General features: G+C 41.2%; 2 protein-coding genes across 8 annotated transcripts; one reads left to right on the forward strand and one right to left on the reverse strand.

The window, feature by feature from the left end:
- Positions 1 to 17: 17 nt before the first annotated feature.
- Positions 18 to 1,738, forward strand: METTL18 (methyltransferase like 18). 6 transcript variants are annotated; one of them, XM_053949956.1, is made up of 3 exons: positions 21 to 70; positions 318 to 471; positions 555 to 1,738. In XM_053949956.1, the coding sequence occupies exon 3, from the start codon at positions 679 to 681 to the stop codon at positions 1,717 to 1,719; it is 1,041 nt and encodes a 346-aa protein (XP_053805931.1). In that variant the 5' UTR covers positions 21 to 70; positions 318 to 471; positions 555 to 678; the 3' UTR covers positions 1,720 to 1,738. The 6 variants fall into 6 exon arrangements, with proteins under 6 accessions (XP_053805930.1, XP_053805931.1, XP_053805932.1 ...); XM_053949955.1 differs by lacking the exon at positions 318 to 471 and having other exon boundaries at positions 18 to 70; XM_053949957.1 differs by lacking the exon at positions 318 to 471 and having other exon boundaries at positions 34 to 70; positions 552 to 1,738.
- A 4,201-nt stretch (positions 1,739 to 5,939) lies between these two features.
- LOC128792282 (14 kDa phosphohistidine phosphatase-like) lies at positions 5,940 to 8,802 on the reverse strand. 2 transcript variants are annotated; one of them, XM_053950553.1, is made up of 3 exons: positions 8,617 to 8,802; positions 7,709 to 7,833; positions 5,940 to 6,218 (listed from the first exon to the last, which is right to left on the reverse strand). In XM_053950553.1, the coding sequence occupies exons 1-3, from the start codon at positions 8,744 to 8,746 to the stop codon at positions 6,168 to 6,170; spliced, it is 306 nt and encodes a 101-aa protein (XP_053806528.1). In that variant the 5' UTR covers positions 8,747 to 8,802; the 3' UTR covers positions 5,940 to 6,167. The 2 variants fall into 2 exon arrangements, with proteins under 2 accessions (XP_053806528.1, XP_053806527.1); XM_053950552.1 differs by having other exon boundaries at positions 5,981 to 6,201; positions 8,617 to 8,800.
- Between the last annotated feature and the right edge of the window lie 6,206 nt (positions 8,803 to 15,008).

A 15,008-nucleotide genomic window follows, 5' to 3' on the forward strand; every position in this document is an offset into this window, starting at 1 on the left:
CCCGCGCCCGAGGAAGCGGAAGCGGCTCCACGTGGGGGAAGCGGAGGATGGCCCGGAGCGGCGGCCGCGGGTCGGTGCGGGAACGGGGCACGGAAAACGGGATGGGAAACGCTCCCGGAGCCCCTCACCCGGCCTGCGCAGTAGCGGGGCCGCTCCGCGCGTTGGGTTTGCGCCCCTTGAAACGCTGAGTCTGAAATGCGAGTTTTAGCGGGGTTGGCAGCTGTCCTAATTCCCTTGCCTGGTATGTGGGATGGGGTCTGCTGTGACGCTGTGTTTATAAACCTAAGTGGTTAGAGAGCGGTTTTTTAAAATTACAGAATAGTTAGGGTTGAAAGGGAGCTCTGGAGATCATCCGGCCCAACCCCCCCCCCCGCCAAAGCAGCGTCCCCCAGAGCAGGTGACACAGCGACGCGTCCAGGATTTGGAATGTTTCCAGAGAGGGAGACTCCACGACTTTCCGGGGGAAGCCTGGTAATGAAAATCAGGATGCTACAATTAGACGGTTTGTGCTGATATTAATGATACATAAGACTATTTACTTTTATTTCCAGCAGCAATTCACCTGGCTCTTGGCAAGACATCTGATACTGCACCAGCGAAATACTCTGTCCTGCAACATTGCCTACATAAAAGCTTGGCTGTCATAAATTAAACTTTTAAAAAAACTTATTCCTGAAAATGGATTTTCGATTTAATTTTGCTGTTGATGAAAATGAGAACAGTGAGGCAGATGCTCACTTCTTACTGCTGTGCTCTCCAGAACACAAACAGGAATCGAGGGAGAAGAGCAGGGGAACTGCCAGTCTTGCAGCAAAGTCCAGCCCGAAGCTGGCTGCTGCTGAGCACCAGGATGAGGCAGCTTTGAAGAAAAACCTCTGTGTGAAAGCTGCTAAGGAGCACAGCATTCCCCAAGATCTCAACAAAGTATTGGAAAATAAAGTCATGGAGACAGTATTGGACCTGTCTTATGTAAAGCTGTCTGTAGTGGAAATGACATGTTCAGGTGACGCCGACAGCGAAGGCATCGTGTCCAAAAGTGTGTCTTCCCACTCTGATCTCATCCCAGGAGTTTACGAAGGAGGGCTGAAAATCTGGGAATGCACCTTTGATCTCATGGACTACTTTTCTGAGGCTGAAATAGAATTTACCAACAAGACTGTATTGGATCTTGGCTGTGGAGCTGGATTGTTGGGAATTGTTGCTTTACAAGGTGAAGCTGCCAGAGTCCATTTTCAGGACTACAACAGCACAGTGATTGATGAAATAACCTTGCCTAATGTGGTGGCCAACTGTGTCAATGAGGGCAGTGGGAAGGACAGAAAAGCCAGCAAGCCTCCTTCAAAGAGGCCCAGGAAAGCAGAGAGCTCACCTGATATGCTCAACAGATGCAGATTTTTTTCTGGAGAATGGTCTCAAGTCAGCCAGCTCCTGTTAAACAGCAACAAATCCTGTTTGAAGTACGATATAATTCTCACCTCTGAGACCATCTATAATCCTGACTACTACAGTGCTTTGCATGATACACTGGCTCAGCTCCTGGATAGAAATGGCCGTGTGTATTTGGCAAGCAAAGTGCATTATTTTGGAGTTGGTGGTGGTATTTATCTCTTTGAGAAATTCATTGAAGACAAAAATGTGTTTAGAACCAGTATGGTTAAAACAATTGATCAGGGTCTGCAGCGATGCATTATGGAAATTGCCTTTAAAAATTCCTGTTAAAATTAAACTACTGATCTTCCAAAAATAGCTCAAAAATGTTTTAATCCTCATGTCTCTTTGCTTTTTCCTCTCTTATTCTCCTTTAACAAATTAAGGATGGTGGTTGTTGAAGTGTTTGACAAATTATGGTGTCTGACTGGAAGTGAGGGTCTTTTCTGGTGTTGACTTTGCATGGAGTTCTGCTTAAAGCAGCATCTGTTTATGATAATTAATTTATGTACAAAGATTAAGCAAGTCATTGTCTCCAGCCAGGCTTTCACATTATCTGTCAGCACCAGAACTGTACGTCACAGGAATGACATACACAACATGGGAATGACATACATGACATAGGAATGACATACATGACATATTGTGGCTAAAGGAGATAAATTTAGCATCCAAAATTAGTGCAAGAGATGGTGAGCTTGCACTCAAGGTTTGGGCAGCCTAACTGCAGCCAGATTCAGGCAGGGACCACAGACCTCTGAGCTCTGCTGTTTTGCCAGCAGAGGGAGATGTGATTGTATTTATCATTTGTGGGGATCTCAGAAATCCATGTAATATTTCCATGTGGAATGCACACATGACATATTCAAGCACTTTAAAGAGTGTAACAATATTAACCACCGTGGTCTGTAAATTTTCACATTCAGATTCTGTCACAGGCTAAGAAAATTTCAGCAAGGAATTAGAAAGAGCCATGCTGGTTTAGAAGCTGACTTGAAAGAATATTCTGCACAAGATAAGCTCCTTCTACGAACCAACAAGCCTACAAATGAAATACTGGAGGATCATAGAATGAGGTTTAGGAGACAATTGGAAAAGGAGATAAAATGTGCTATTACAGGAGTTTAATAGATTGCTGTACTGTTTTAACAAGATTTTTTTCAGAAATGAATTGCCCTGTTTTCTAAACTTGCTGGGGGTACTACTGAACATCCATACCTCTTCAATCTTTTCACACCAGTTTGGCAGGACAGAAAGCACTCAGAAAAGTCTGCAATACAAGGCGCTTCTGTAGGCTGAAGACAGTGATGTTGCTGAAGAAATCACTACAAAGAACTACAAAACTGCTCACTGCCACCAGCAATTCAAACAAAAAAAAAGGAAATCCACTGCATGCTTTGCCCTGGCCAAAACCAGACAGAAAGCTCTTAGACAGCTGCTTTATCAGGTGCCCTTGCAGAAATATAAACTTGGAGACAGTGACCACTGCTGTAAACTGGATGCAAGGATATTCAGTGTAGAGCAAAAGGAAATAGTCTGAGGGGATGGAAAGAAACTTAGTACAGCAGTGATCTAAATCACTTGAATTATGCATCAAGTTTCCATCACTGAAGGTGCTGAAAGTCAATCCCAAGGTTCCTATTTTGAACCTGCTGCTATTAAGATAGAGTGGTAAAGGATTTCCTGTACTTCACAGAAGAGCCTTCACTACTGTTTCAGACTATTTTAAAGGGATGATTTGGAAACTACTGAATTTAGCCTCTCACAGGATAGGAGAGAGAGGAAAAAAGTCAGTTTTGCCATGACTGCCACAGTGCTTTGGAATTCTTCTGCACCAACTCTGAAACTTAGTGATGATAACTGCTGACTACAGACTGAGGAACAAAGAAAGTTTTAGCTTTGGCAAATCAAGAAGGTACTGTTAACAGCACTTTTTTTTTTTTTTTTTCTGTCAAATCAGAGATGCTGGAAACAAATGGATTACCATTTGTCATTTTTCAAACTCAATCCTAAGATAAATCATGGCTTGCCACTGAATAGGTTGTTCTACACCTGCTAGTCTAGTGGAGTTCCAGAGAACTATACCTCAAGTAGTAAGAAATGTTGACCTCTATGACAAAGAATATGATTAGGAAGAAAAATCTAATGTAATTTTGGATGACTAAATGAAGAAGGTACTTAAAATATTCTACTATAATATGTCCTCTTGATAATATTCCACTATCAAACACACCATCTTTGGTTTAATTATTGTGCCTTCACTCAGTATTTGGTTCAAACATAGCTGGTTTTTTGCAAATACAGAATCAGAACTCTGAGGGAAGAATGGCAGAGCCACAATCTTACCATGATTGCACATGAAAAACAAATAACCCCACACATTATAAATTGCTTCCAATTTCAGAATCTGGTTAGAAAATGAAGGATGCTTTTTCTCAGGTTAAATCAGCACAATTAGCATTGGGATTTCCATATTCTAGATGAGTTCTGTTCTTAAAATTCTGAGAGGAAGCAGAATTCAGCATTTAGTTTTGTAGGTTGTTGATGTTTCAACTTCAAAAAATTTCCCTCATGTACATTAAGGCTTGATCTGAGAAATCCTCACCACCCTAGTGGCCAGTGTCCTGCTCCTCTTCACAAACTAGAAAAGAAGAAAATAAACTTCACTCCTTTGTAACGCTTGTATGTATTACTTAATGACCAGGGAAATGAAATTGCCCCATGTGACACTGCACTAAAAAAAAAATAACTGAATTGGGAGGTCCCTCCAAGTTTTTGGGTTTTTTTGGGGTTTTTTTTGATGACACATTAAAATCTATCTTCGGTGAAGAAATAAAAGGTAAAAGGTAGAGTTCAGCTGGTAACTCAATTTTAGTCAGCTCACTCCAAATCAACAGCATTTTTCTCCCCTCACATTTTGAACACGACATTACAATAATAGGTCCCGTGTAAATTATGTCTTTCCTGTAAGTATTGTGGAGACAAAGATTAAAATCACTCATTAAATACCTCAGGAAACAAAATTGAAAGGCTTGTTTGTTTTAACACAGTTATCCCTAGCTGATGACTTCCATTTGAAGACTATTTGCCAGTTTTGGGAAATGAGGCTATTTAAAACTCAGCTTTGTATACTGGCAGCTACAGTTATTTTACTAAAGCTTAGGGGCAAAAAAGGCCATGGTAATGGAACTGGGAAGTGCCCAATTTGCAGGTTACTGACTTGTGTGCTATTCTTGGTTATTAGGCACACAGGCTCTGAAATCAAAATCTTCCTAAGTAAAATCAATCCCGCAATCATTACCACTGTATCTGAAGTGCAGCCAGATAACCACTGCACAGGAACTCAAAGAGAAGCACAAAGAGCAGATGCAAGAGCAGGCAAGGGTGCTGGAGGGGAAAATCCAGGCTGCAAGTGGGGGGAATGTGGTGCCAACCAAGAGACCTGTAGCACCAGGTTCAGGAGATTCTGCTCTGAGGAGATTATTGGGATGGAGACCCCTGGAGCTCCTCTGGTGAAGACTGGAGTGAAAGGTTTGAGGATGAGAACAGAAAATTCCTCCCCACCCAACCAAAACAAAGCTACAGAAAGGTGACTTAAGATGGATCACAACTGTAAGAAGGGAGTAACAGCAGGATTTTTGGTGAGAGAAACTGGCCTAAAGTCTCAAATTTCCTGGTACTGTAGAGTCACTTGCATGCTGAAAAGAAAAGGCTTCTCGATACCACCAGATACTGCTGGGTAAGTGCAGTAGGAACCACAGAAAAGGAGAATTTATCTAGAATTACCTCTGGAAGTCAGCAAGCCTTCAAGACAGCAAGTCAGTAAATCCACAGATGAATTAAATGAAAACTGTCATAAAACAAGAAAAGTGAAAATTGTAGCAAGTAATTTCACAACAAACAAAAGGCAACATCCTGCCATAACAGGAGGGTGATGTTAGCTAATTCAGACACTGCCTAGGTGTACTGAGGAGGTAGTTCACTATCGCATAATTATTGCTCGGAAAAAAAAAAAGAAAAAAGCATTATTAAATTCACACAAATCAAAGCAGTCCAGGGGAATCACAATGAAAGAGGCATAGGCAGAATTTTACATTGATATCAGACTGCTACAGGGAAGGTTCTTACAGGAAAATCAAATATTTTGATCATTGCTTCTGCAGAATACTAGATCTTAAAATCATTGAGTAAATCAAAGATTTGGATCATTGATGAAGAACTGTAATAGTCAACCCTACCCTCCACACCATTTTTTTTTTTTTTAATGTGGGTAAGAAAGATGAAACACATGAAAAGTAATAGAAAAACAAGTTGAAAACACTGTGGTCAAAAGATCAGTGAACAGGTTTGGTCCAGTGGTCTTTGAAGTTGATGGTAAATCCTTAGGTATCCTACAATAGATCAATGAAATGGGACTGGATGAAAACAAATTAGAGGTAAGATGGTGTGGGAGTGTTTAACTAAAGGGCACATCAAAAGGAAAGGAAAGAGGGTTAGAACTTCAGATTCTGCACAAAGGAATGATCTAAAAAATAAGATATATCAGGATTATATTACAAACAATGGCAGAGTCCAGTCACTCCAGATTTATGGTTACACACATAGAACACACTTCAAATTTTATTTATCATAGTACAGCTCACAGTTACCAGGTTGGAACTGCTCATTGTGTTCACAATTTTATTTCTTGTCATCTGACCATGTAATTTCATAATCTGCATACTCTTTCTTCAGTATCTCTACAGTGACTGAGTGATCTGCTTTTCCATAGCCCTGCAAGACAGAACAAACTGGACATGGACATTGAAGTCTTCAGAACCATTCAGTTCTTATCAACACAAGTTGTTCACATGCAAATCAAAAGTTACTCTTGCAGTATCATTTTTTATTTTTCTATTGTTCTCTCCAATTCCCTCCTCCCCAAATTGAAGTTCTAGAAAATAAATGATATGGAGTCAAATAGAAAATGCATTTTCTACAAAATTTCTCCAGCAGAAAGTTTGTTTTAAAATGTTCCCAAGCCATTAGCCACTGTATTTATGGAATGTTGCTTTAAACCACAGAGATTGCATTGACCCATATGTGTGAGCATACAAACAGCTGATTTGGCTCAGCTGATGGGAAAGGGAATAAGAAACAAGTGTGAGCATTTGAGCACTACTCTGGCCACTAAAGAAATCACAGCCTTCATGTTTTATGTATTTCCCATCCTGCCTTAGCTGATAATAGCACAATTTTAAGTATCTGTGCTTTTCAGCCATTGCAACTCCAAGGTAAGGTCAGATGACCTATGAGATTTTTTGCCCTCATTTAAAAACCACTGGTCACAGTGTTACTGTTTCACTGAAATTTAAGGCAGTTGTGGTCAAAGTGGCCTTTGCATTATTGTCTTACATGATCACAGTTATCTTGATTTCTTATTTCAGAACTACATGTAACAACAGTGCAGTACACTGATAGAAATCTGGGATTTGCAGGTTATTTTTTTCCCCATAGTATTTCACATGAAAGTTTACTTAGAATACTGAAAAAAAAAGAGCCCAAGGTTGTATTATCAAACAAAACATACTCTTATTCATCAGTGATGGCCCCAAAGAGGAACTGCTTAAATAAACAAGCATTTAAACTGAAAAGGTTAAAGTTGATGCATTAGAAAATGCAAGCTTTTAAAAAATAACAGATAATATAGTTATATCAGTTGGAAAGCAACAGATCCACGGCTCACTCTTGCTTTGGCGACCACTTTGAAGATCCCATCCAGCCTTAAAAATAGCACCACAGCTTCAAAAGAAGTTAATGACTATTTCTTTGGTTTCAATAAAACACCAAGGTACTTCTGTTTTAGAGTCTGACACCAAGCATTCAAGTCAAAAGAACCATTAAGCCTACATAATTAATATTTTAACTTCTGACCTGGGACTAAGGTCATCTGAGCCTCAGGGCCTCTACCTGACAGAAGCCCTCATGGCAATAAAACTCTGCTTTTACCTGATGCTCCTCTGTGAGCATCAAGGCACCAAAAGCAGAGATTAAAGTCTGTTTCTCAGGCTGCAAGAGTTGACCACTGCCTCTAACACTTCATTTGGCAGCTAGATTAATAATACAGATCTCCTGCCCTAAAACCATTGTTTTTCTAATCTATCTCACAAGTGAGCCAGGCAAGTTTTCCAGTTAATGTTTAAAATGTGATGTAAATTGCCAAAAGCCACCATGCTATTAACCAAAAATCCCAGAGCAGCAGAGACAGAAACATTAGAAGAAAAATGAGAGATGCACTTACTGTTGAGAGCCCAAATACCCTGATTTTCTTGTCTTTGCTATTATGTTCAATTTTCCCTCCTCCAAGGCACTTGCACTCATATCCCAGCTCTTCCATCTCGGGATTTACTTTTTCAAATATATGATCTGCACAAGAAGAATGGTGAGAGACATTAGAACAGGAACTAGGCATTACATAGTCTAGAACTTGTTTTTGGCTACTTTCTTATTTCACCTACAAGGCACAGAAAAACTGCAGTTAAAGCCCTTTAGTTTTTTAGTTAGTTAGCATAGATCGTTCTCCAAAATTAGGCTGATTGTGTCAGGAAAATTAATCCACAAACACCAGAGGTTTATGTCCAAAAAGGAGACAGAGGAGTCCTATAATTTTATTCAAATGATGTGAGAGGTCATGGGCATTTCCCGTGGGGTGTCTCAAATTGTTAGAAGACACAGCCTCCTTTTTATCGTAATTTCCCAGCCGCATTTCTCTCTTTCCCTTGAAAGGTACAGACTTCCCCAATGGCCTAACAGACCCCCCTTTCTTATGTGCACCCCCGCCTTTTTTCTTTCTCCCTGTGTCTCCCTGTTCTTTTTCTGCAAATCCAGGGATTTAGCATAGTCTTGAGTAAGAGTCTGTGTCAATTAGTGGAATTCCTATGGAATTTATGGTTCCCCCCTCTCAGTATCTGCCCTTCTCTACCATCAGGCCCACGGTTTGCAAAGACACCTGCTCATTCCTTTCAACTGGGCTCCCAAACGGCACACGACAGATACATTGCCCCAGTTTTCCTATCACACGGGGGACGCAGAAAGTGGCGAAAAGGGGACTTTTGAGCTACTCCCGCTCCGCCTCAGACCCGCCGGGGGCGGGGGGGCCCGCTCCGGCCGCTGCCCGCTCGCCCCCGCGCCCCGCGGGCTGTCACGCACTGTGGAACTCGGCCGCCTTGGTGCCGCGGACGATGTCCCGCTCCTCGCCGCCGCCCGGGCGCTGCAGGCGCACCAGGATGTACTTGAAGGTGCCCTCGGGGTCGATCTCCACGTCCCGCACGGCCGCCATGGCGCTGCCGCCGCGGGGGCGGGAAGGCGGCGGGGCGGGGCGGGCGCCATGGCGGCCGTGAGGCGGGACGGGCTGTGGGCGGCAGCTCGCCGTGAGGGGACGAGCGGCAGCAGCCGGGCGGCTCCTTGCAGGTGCCCGCCGATAAAGACACGCCGAGTTGAGTCGTTAGGTCAAGTTGCAAAGCTGCACTTCTACAGATCGCTCTTGCCTTGGTAGCCACATACGGCCTTAAAAACACCATGTGCTTCAAAAAAAGTAAATTACTAATTCTCTGGTTTCAGTGAAACACCAAGGTGGTTCTGTTACAGAGTCTGACAACGAATCGTCAAGAGAAGCATTAAACCGATATAACTAATATTTTAACTTCTGACCTGGGGCTGAGGTAATCTGAGCCTCGGGGCCTGTACCTAACAGAAGCCCTAATGGCAATAAAACTCTGCTTAGGTTTACCTGATGCTCCTCTGTGGAGCATCAAGGCACCAAAAGCAGAGAAACGTAATATTTTTCATAAACTACAAGAGCAGAAGTTGACCACTGCCTCTAACACTAAAGTGCCCTTCAGAGAGCTCTTGTCCTGCATCTCTCCCTTCACAACCATGGACTCTTCACAAGCGGGGACTTTGTAGATGGCGCCTGCAGGGCCAAGGCAAAGCGAGGTGTTTATGCCAGAGCAGAGGGTCACAGGGAGGCTGGTAGCTCTGACAGCCAATATTCCTCAGGTTATGTTTTACTGAAGCTGAATAAGAAATACAAATCTAACTCGTGGTCGCTTAATTTTATAGGTGCACCTGGTGATTTAGGCAAGCCCCACACAAATTGATCATGCGGTCACAGATGCGTAGAATGAATAATTTCATAGAATCACTGAATTGTTTAGGTTGAAAGGGACTTTAAAGATCCTTTCTTCCTAACCCCTTCTACGAACAGGGACACCTTCCACCATCCCAGGCTGCTCCAAGGCCCCTCCAACCTGGCCTTGAACACTTCCAGAGATGGGGCATCCACAGCTTCTCTGGGCAACCTGGTGCCAGAGTCCCACCACCCTCGCAGTGAAGAACTTCTTTCCCATATCCCATCTATACATATTTTCTTTCAGTTTAAAGCCATCTCCTTTTGTTACCACTTCACTGAGGACTAAATCTATACTATTTACCAAAGGAAAAATAATTGCTTTCATACAGTGCTGAAGTAAGACCATAGTCTGTATCAAGCATTTACTCCAAAATCAGGGAAAATTCAGATTTTAAAGACTAGAAATTTTTTTAAAACTTCAAAATATCTGGCACTTCCACATAACTACATTTTAAGTTACATTGTAGATAATTTCTAACTAAACTATTTTATTCTTTTCATACATACAAATATTTAAGTTATTGTTGAAATTAACTTCACCATCAATAATAGCTTTAAAATCTAAAACTAGTACTTGAATACTTCCTCTGAATACATAAGCAAAATGCTATATAAATTAAGATATTATGAAAAGCATCAGTAAAATAGAGGAAGAACATATAACATCTGAATATAGCATTTAGAGATATTACAAAGGTAAATGTAAATTGGTGGTTAGTTGGACTATTTTGAGATTTGTTACTTCATAACTAAAGCTGCTTCCTGAGCTACTTTATTCATTGCAACAAATGTTAATTTAAAAAAATTCAAGCATTTTGTTATTTCAGAAACCATTGTTAGTTACCTTTTCTGTGCACAGAGCAACAGCAAACCTGGGACCAAAAAAAAATAAATAAAACTCAGAGCCCTAGAGAGCTAAATCCTTATTGACTAAATTTTAAGGGGTAAAGAGGTGTGAAGGGCTTTAAGTAGAAACCAAGCTCCTGCCTCAGCTGTTCTAGATTTTCAAGGCAGGCAGAGAAAGTGATAAAATCTGTGCCTAGTTGGGATAATGAGGCTTAGAGAGTCTTGTGGAATTGAAGTGGTTGCTTAAGCTTGCTTTCTCTGGCACTAAAGGCCTGTAGGATTAGTGCTTTAGGTTTGTTTCCAGTAATCCAGGAAGGTCTGGTTTGCTTATAGTTGGTTACTTTGTTTACCAATCTACCCTAATATCTCGTGTTCTGATTTATCCTGTACTAACACAGCATTATGGAGCTTGTTTGTTCGCACAAACTCTGTTTTTTCTTTTTCCCTGGAATGGTTTCCTTCATTTCCTCAAGCACAGAAATCCGTTGCGTGGCTGTGAAAACCTTTATTGCCCCATTTCAGTTATGATGCATGGAAGGAAATAACAACAAACAATAGTGGTAAGGATGGCAAAGGAAATACTTGTGGCATACCTTAGAAGCTGAACTTGAAAGGAATTTGCTCTCAACAAGGAGAACAGGCATCAGGCTTCACCCAACATGAGTGTGAGCAGATAACTTTGTGATTTAGTAATAGTCCCAGCAGAGCTTTGTCCAGTTCTCTTTAATGCTTTCCCCTTCCCAAGCACCCATCTTATCCAAGAGTAGTTTCCTATGCCATGCCCAGGTATAGGAGCTTCCTGTTGGCTTTTCAGCTGCAGACCAAAATTCCCCGCTGCTGGTGGGAATTGTTGGTGCGTCACTTTGTGGGCCTCAGGGGTACAGAGAGGATGGCATGGGGTGACAGGGGTCTTCAACCAGACACAACCTGTCCCCAACAACACTGCACAAAGGGACTTTCCTTTTGTCATGGGCTTGGCACTATTTTCTGAGAAAATCAAGGGTTTTTTTTATTTTTTTGGTCAAGTGTCATCTTGTCTCTACTATGGAGTCCTAAAAAACATTGTTTGGGTCTTGTTTTGCATTGCAGTTTGCAGGATTTGGATTGCACCCAAAAGACTAAAATTGCTCTGTTTATGTCCTTCCTATCATCGGACCCTGTGAGCCAGGAGTATCCTAATGCCAAAACGTCTTCATTTTTTTAGCAATTTAATCTCTAAATGGCAAGTGACTAGAAAAGTAATATTACTATTTTGCAAAACTGTTAACTGCACACCCTGCTGCAGTGAAACTCAACACGAGATTCTCTCAAGCCATTGGATCAATCCAGGCTACTAGAGTCAGGAAAAGGGAAGCAATCACATTGAACTCCAGGTGTATAAATTTCTCCTTTTATTGAGTTCTCTGACAGAGAGCACAAGATGTGAGGATACATTTAGCCCATGCTTGTATTACAGGAAAATATTAAGGAAAGGCTTTTGAAGTAGGTGGTTTCCATCACATGTAACTCTTACACAACAGAGAAAGTAAAATGAAGGCTAATGTTTAGCTGTACTTGCAAATTTATCTTTAATTCCAGAGCAGGAGTAACCCTGGGGTTGATCAGATTGATCATAATACACTTGTGCAAAGGAAATGCACTGTTGTAAATTCTGCCATGGACATCAAAGATCACATGTCTTCTTTGCTGCTTGGCCCATTCAATTTAATAAGATTTAATAAAGGTTCTTCTTCTACAGCTGTTGATTAGCAGCTCCTCAGATTAGCAAAGAGGCCAGAACAAATGCAGTTTAATAACATTATCTCTCTTGGAGTTAACATCTTTGGCATCTGTGAAGGGCCTTTTCTGAACCCTTCATATCTTGCTTTCATAAATAATAATCCCTTTCAGAAACTGAACAAGATCTGGGGAAAACCAAGTTTTGTTCTGCTCCTCATAGAAAGCAGTTTTATAACCCCATTGCCCCCCTCTAATTTCTGGTGTACATTTACTCACAAAAGGTTTTTTTATCCATTTGGGGTTTTTGTACCAGCTGTATCTATCTATATACAGAAAACTCTGAGCACCTTCTTTACTTTTCTGAGCCTTCCTAGCTGCTTCCTCTTCCCCAGGCTTAAACACAAATTTCCAATAGGCTTCTGGAGAGGTATTTCTTTAGAAGGGACCTCATGGCACGTATCTATTCCTTGAAAAGCCCGGACTTTCCTACTAGGAGGTGCTGTTGTCCTGGTTCTCCTTCTGAATGACCATAAATATCACCAGCATGTCACAGGATTGTTAATGTTTGAAGTGAGAGAACACAGGACATGCCCAGAATCCCCTTGTTCAATGAAACAGCTCTCTAGGTTTGTTTCCAGGGCTCTGCTGTCCTTTGGTTGTCCTTCCCTGCTCTTGGTGTCCATGCCTTGCAGCATATGTTGGGGGCACGATGGAAGCAGTGTGCAGGTGATGGTTCCTGAGGCCCAGCTGTTCCTTTGTGGTCTGCAGAGAGAAACAGTGTGAATGAGCTGTTTAATTGATCAGAGTTCATTTGTGTGGGATATGTGACATCCTGAATATCAGGATGGGCCTTTCAGCTGCTTTTCTTCAATATGAGCTCACGCATTTGCATTCATGGAGCAGAGATATGAGGGGGTTTTGATTGGTAGATTTAGGGCTGGAGGCATTCAGCAGGGAAACCATGCCCTTCCTTTGTCATGGTATTGGGATTGCAGCTCCTAAAAAAAATCAGAATGAAGATGATGGATGGGGAGTGTAATGGTATGAAGACTTACTAGCATAATTCTGGATATAAATTGAAGTTATGTCCTGTGACTTAACCTTTAGATAAACCTTTGTCTGTCTTTAACTCTAGAGGCTATAGAGTAACTGCACTCCTAATTTACTTATCTTCAGGTGGGCATAAATCTGGATCTTTCATTTTATTTTGAGACTAGGGTAGTTTCCCAACTGTATTTATGTACCCCCATTGTGGGGATTTAGATTAACTGCACTCTTAACAGCCTGAAGTAAGAATGTTGTATGCAGGCCCAGTATTATTTTATAGCTCATAAATGGCAATTCCTTCTCTTCCTGCTGATACCTGTTGTGAAAGTGATATTACTTCTGTGGGCCAAATAACCAGACTCTGCTACTGATTGCAATCATGTGACTACAAATGATGGGTAAATGCCTATTGATAAATGAGAGGAAAAAACCACAACTAGCATGCACCAGGAAGGATAAATCCAGAATCACAGAATGAATCATTTGTTTGGAAAAGCCTTGTAAGATCAGAATCCAAATAGAAACCTAGTACTGCCAAATTCACCACTAAACCATGCCCCTAAGTACCTAAATATCTCCACCAGTTCCCTGGGTAGGCTGTTCCAGTGCTTGACATGTGAAGGGTTATTAACAGGGTCTGTAGGGTGGGATACATGCTCAGCACTTAGAAGACTCACTTTGTGGATCACTTCTTAGGCTCAAACATAAAGTGCAACAATTTCAGGACAGGTGACAGATCATCCTTCCTGATGAGTCAAGAAATCTAAAAGTGTTGGAAGTGCAAAATCTTTGTTGGAAAAGTTAAAGTATTGTTTTCAAGCCCTGGAAATAAGGGAAGTCCTAATTTTCTTGGTAGCAGTTAACTGGAGCTTTAAAAAGCCTTGTGGCACCAGTTTGTTTGGGGTTTTCTTGTCTGGGAAGTGATAAAATAAGTAATTTAACACCATTGCTTTCAATGTAAGTGATGAGTTCTTTGTTCTTGAAAAAACAATTCTATGTGGCAATTAAAGTAAACTTCACTAATGATCCTGTGTTAAAGACACTTGTTCTAAAAGCTAATTATTTTTCCTGCTGATGGATATAAATTTCTTTCTCTGCATAATTCATAGATGGTATGGTTGTGGCAAAAAAAGCTCCTGAAAGAGTCCTTAATTCAAGAACTTCTGTTCTCTCATGGTCTATTGACTGAGAAAAGTCATGAGTGGTATGAATGATACACTTTGTGGCTGTTCTTGGGTCAGGTTTTACTTCTCAGTGCTGTGCAGTTCCTTGTGCTTTGGTCTTCTGCCTTGAAGATTTCAGATAGCCAGTGGCAAGTTTTCATTCCACAGAATTCCAATAATTTTGGTGATGGACCTTTCATGATTGTTATAATGAATGCTGTGTTTAATGATGTAATGATTGCTCTTGAATACTGCTGTAGTTAAGGACTCAAACATGTTAAATACAATAAAATGTTCGTTGATATATAAAAATGATGTACCTGAAGCTGAACTTGAGCACTGAAAAGAACAGACCTGAAGCTTGGAATTCATAAACCCACGGTGAAATGCATTAGTAAGGAAGTGAAGCTGCTGCATCTTCTTCCTTTTTTTGTAGCCTCTTCCTCCTGATACAGCAAATGAAGACTGGTGGGTCATGTCAGCCATGATAAGCTGCTGATAAGCTCACATGCTCTCTGATAAGTCAACACAATATTTTCATGGAACAGAGCTAGGCAGAAGCTATGCAAAGAATCTACAAAATCAAAACTGTATCTCATGATGACCACTTTTACAGTCTCAACCACCTACTTAAT

Source organism: Vidua chalybeata, chromosome 9 (genome assembly GCF_026979565.1).
Source record: "Vidua chalybeata isolate OUT-0048 chromosome 9, bVidCha1 merged haplotype, whole genome shotgun sequence".
Classification (NCBI taxonomy): domain Eukaryota; kingdom Metazoa; phylum Chordata; class Aves; order Passeriformes; family Viduidae; genus Vidua; species Vidua chalybeata.

Bases quoted from the DNA above. Each gene is read 5' to 3' on its own strand.
- METTL18 (XM_053949955.1), top strand. From the start codon at position 679: ATGGATTTTCGATTTAATTTTGCTGTTGATGAAAATGAGAACAGTGAG.
- LOC128792282 (XM_053950552.1), bottom strand. From the start codon at position 8,746: ATGGCGGCCGTGCGGGACGTGGAGATCGACCCCGAGGGCACCTTCAAG. The intron at 7,834-8,616 runs GTGCGTGACAGC...CTTCTTGTGCAG, and splicing joins CAAGGCGGCCGAGTTCCACA to ATCATATATTTGAAAAAGTA. The intron at 6,202-7,708 runs GTAAGTGCATCT...TCTGTCTTGCAG, and splicing joins GGGTATTTGGGCTCTCAACA to GGCTATGGAAAAGCAGATCA.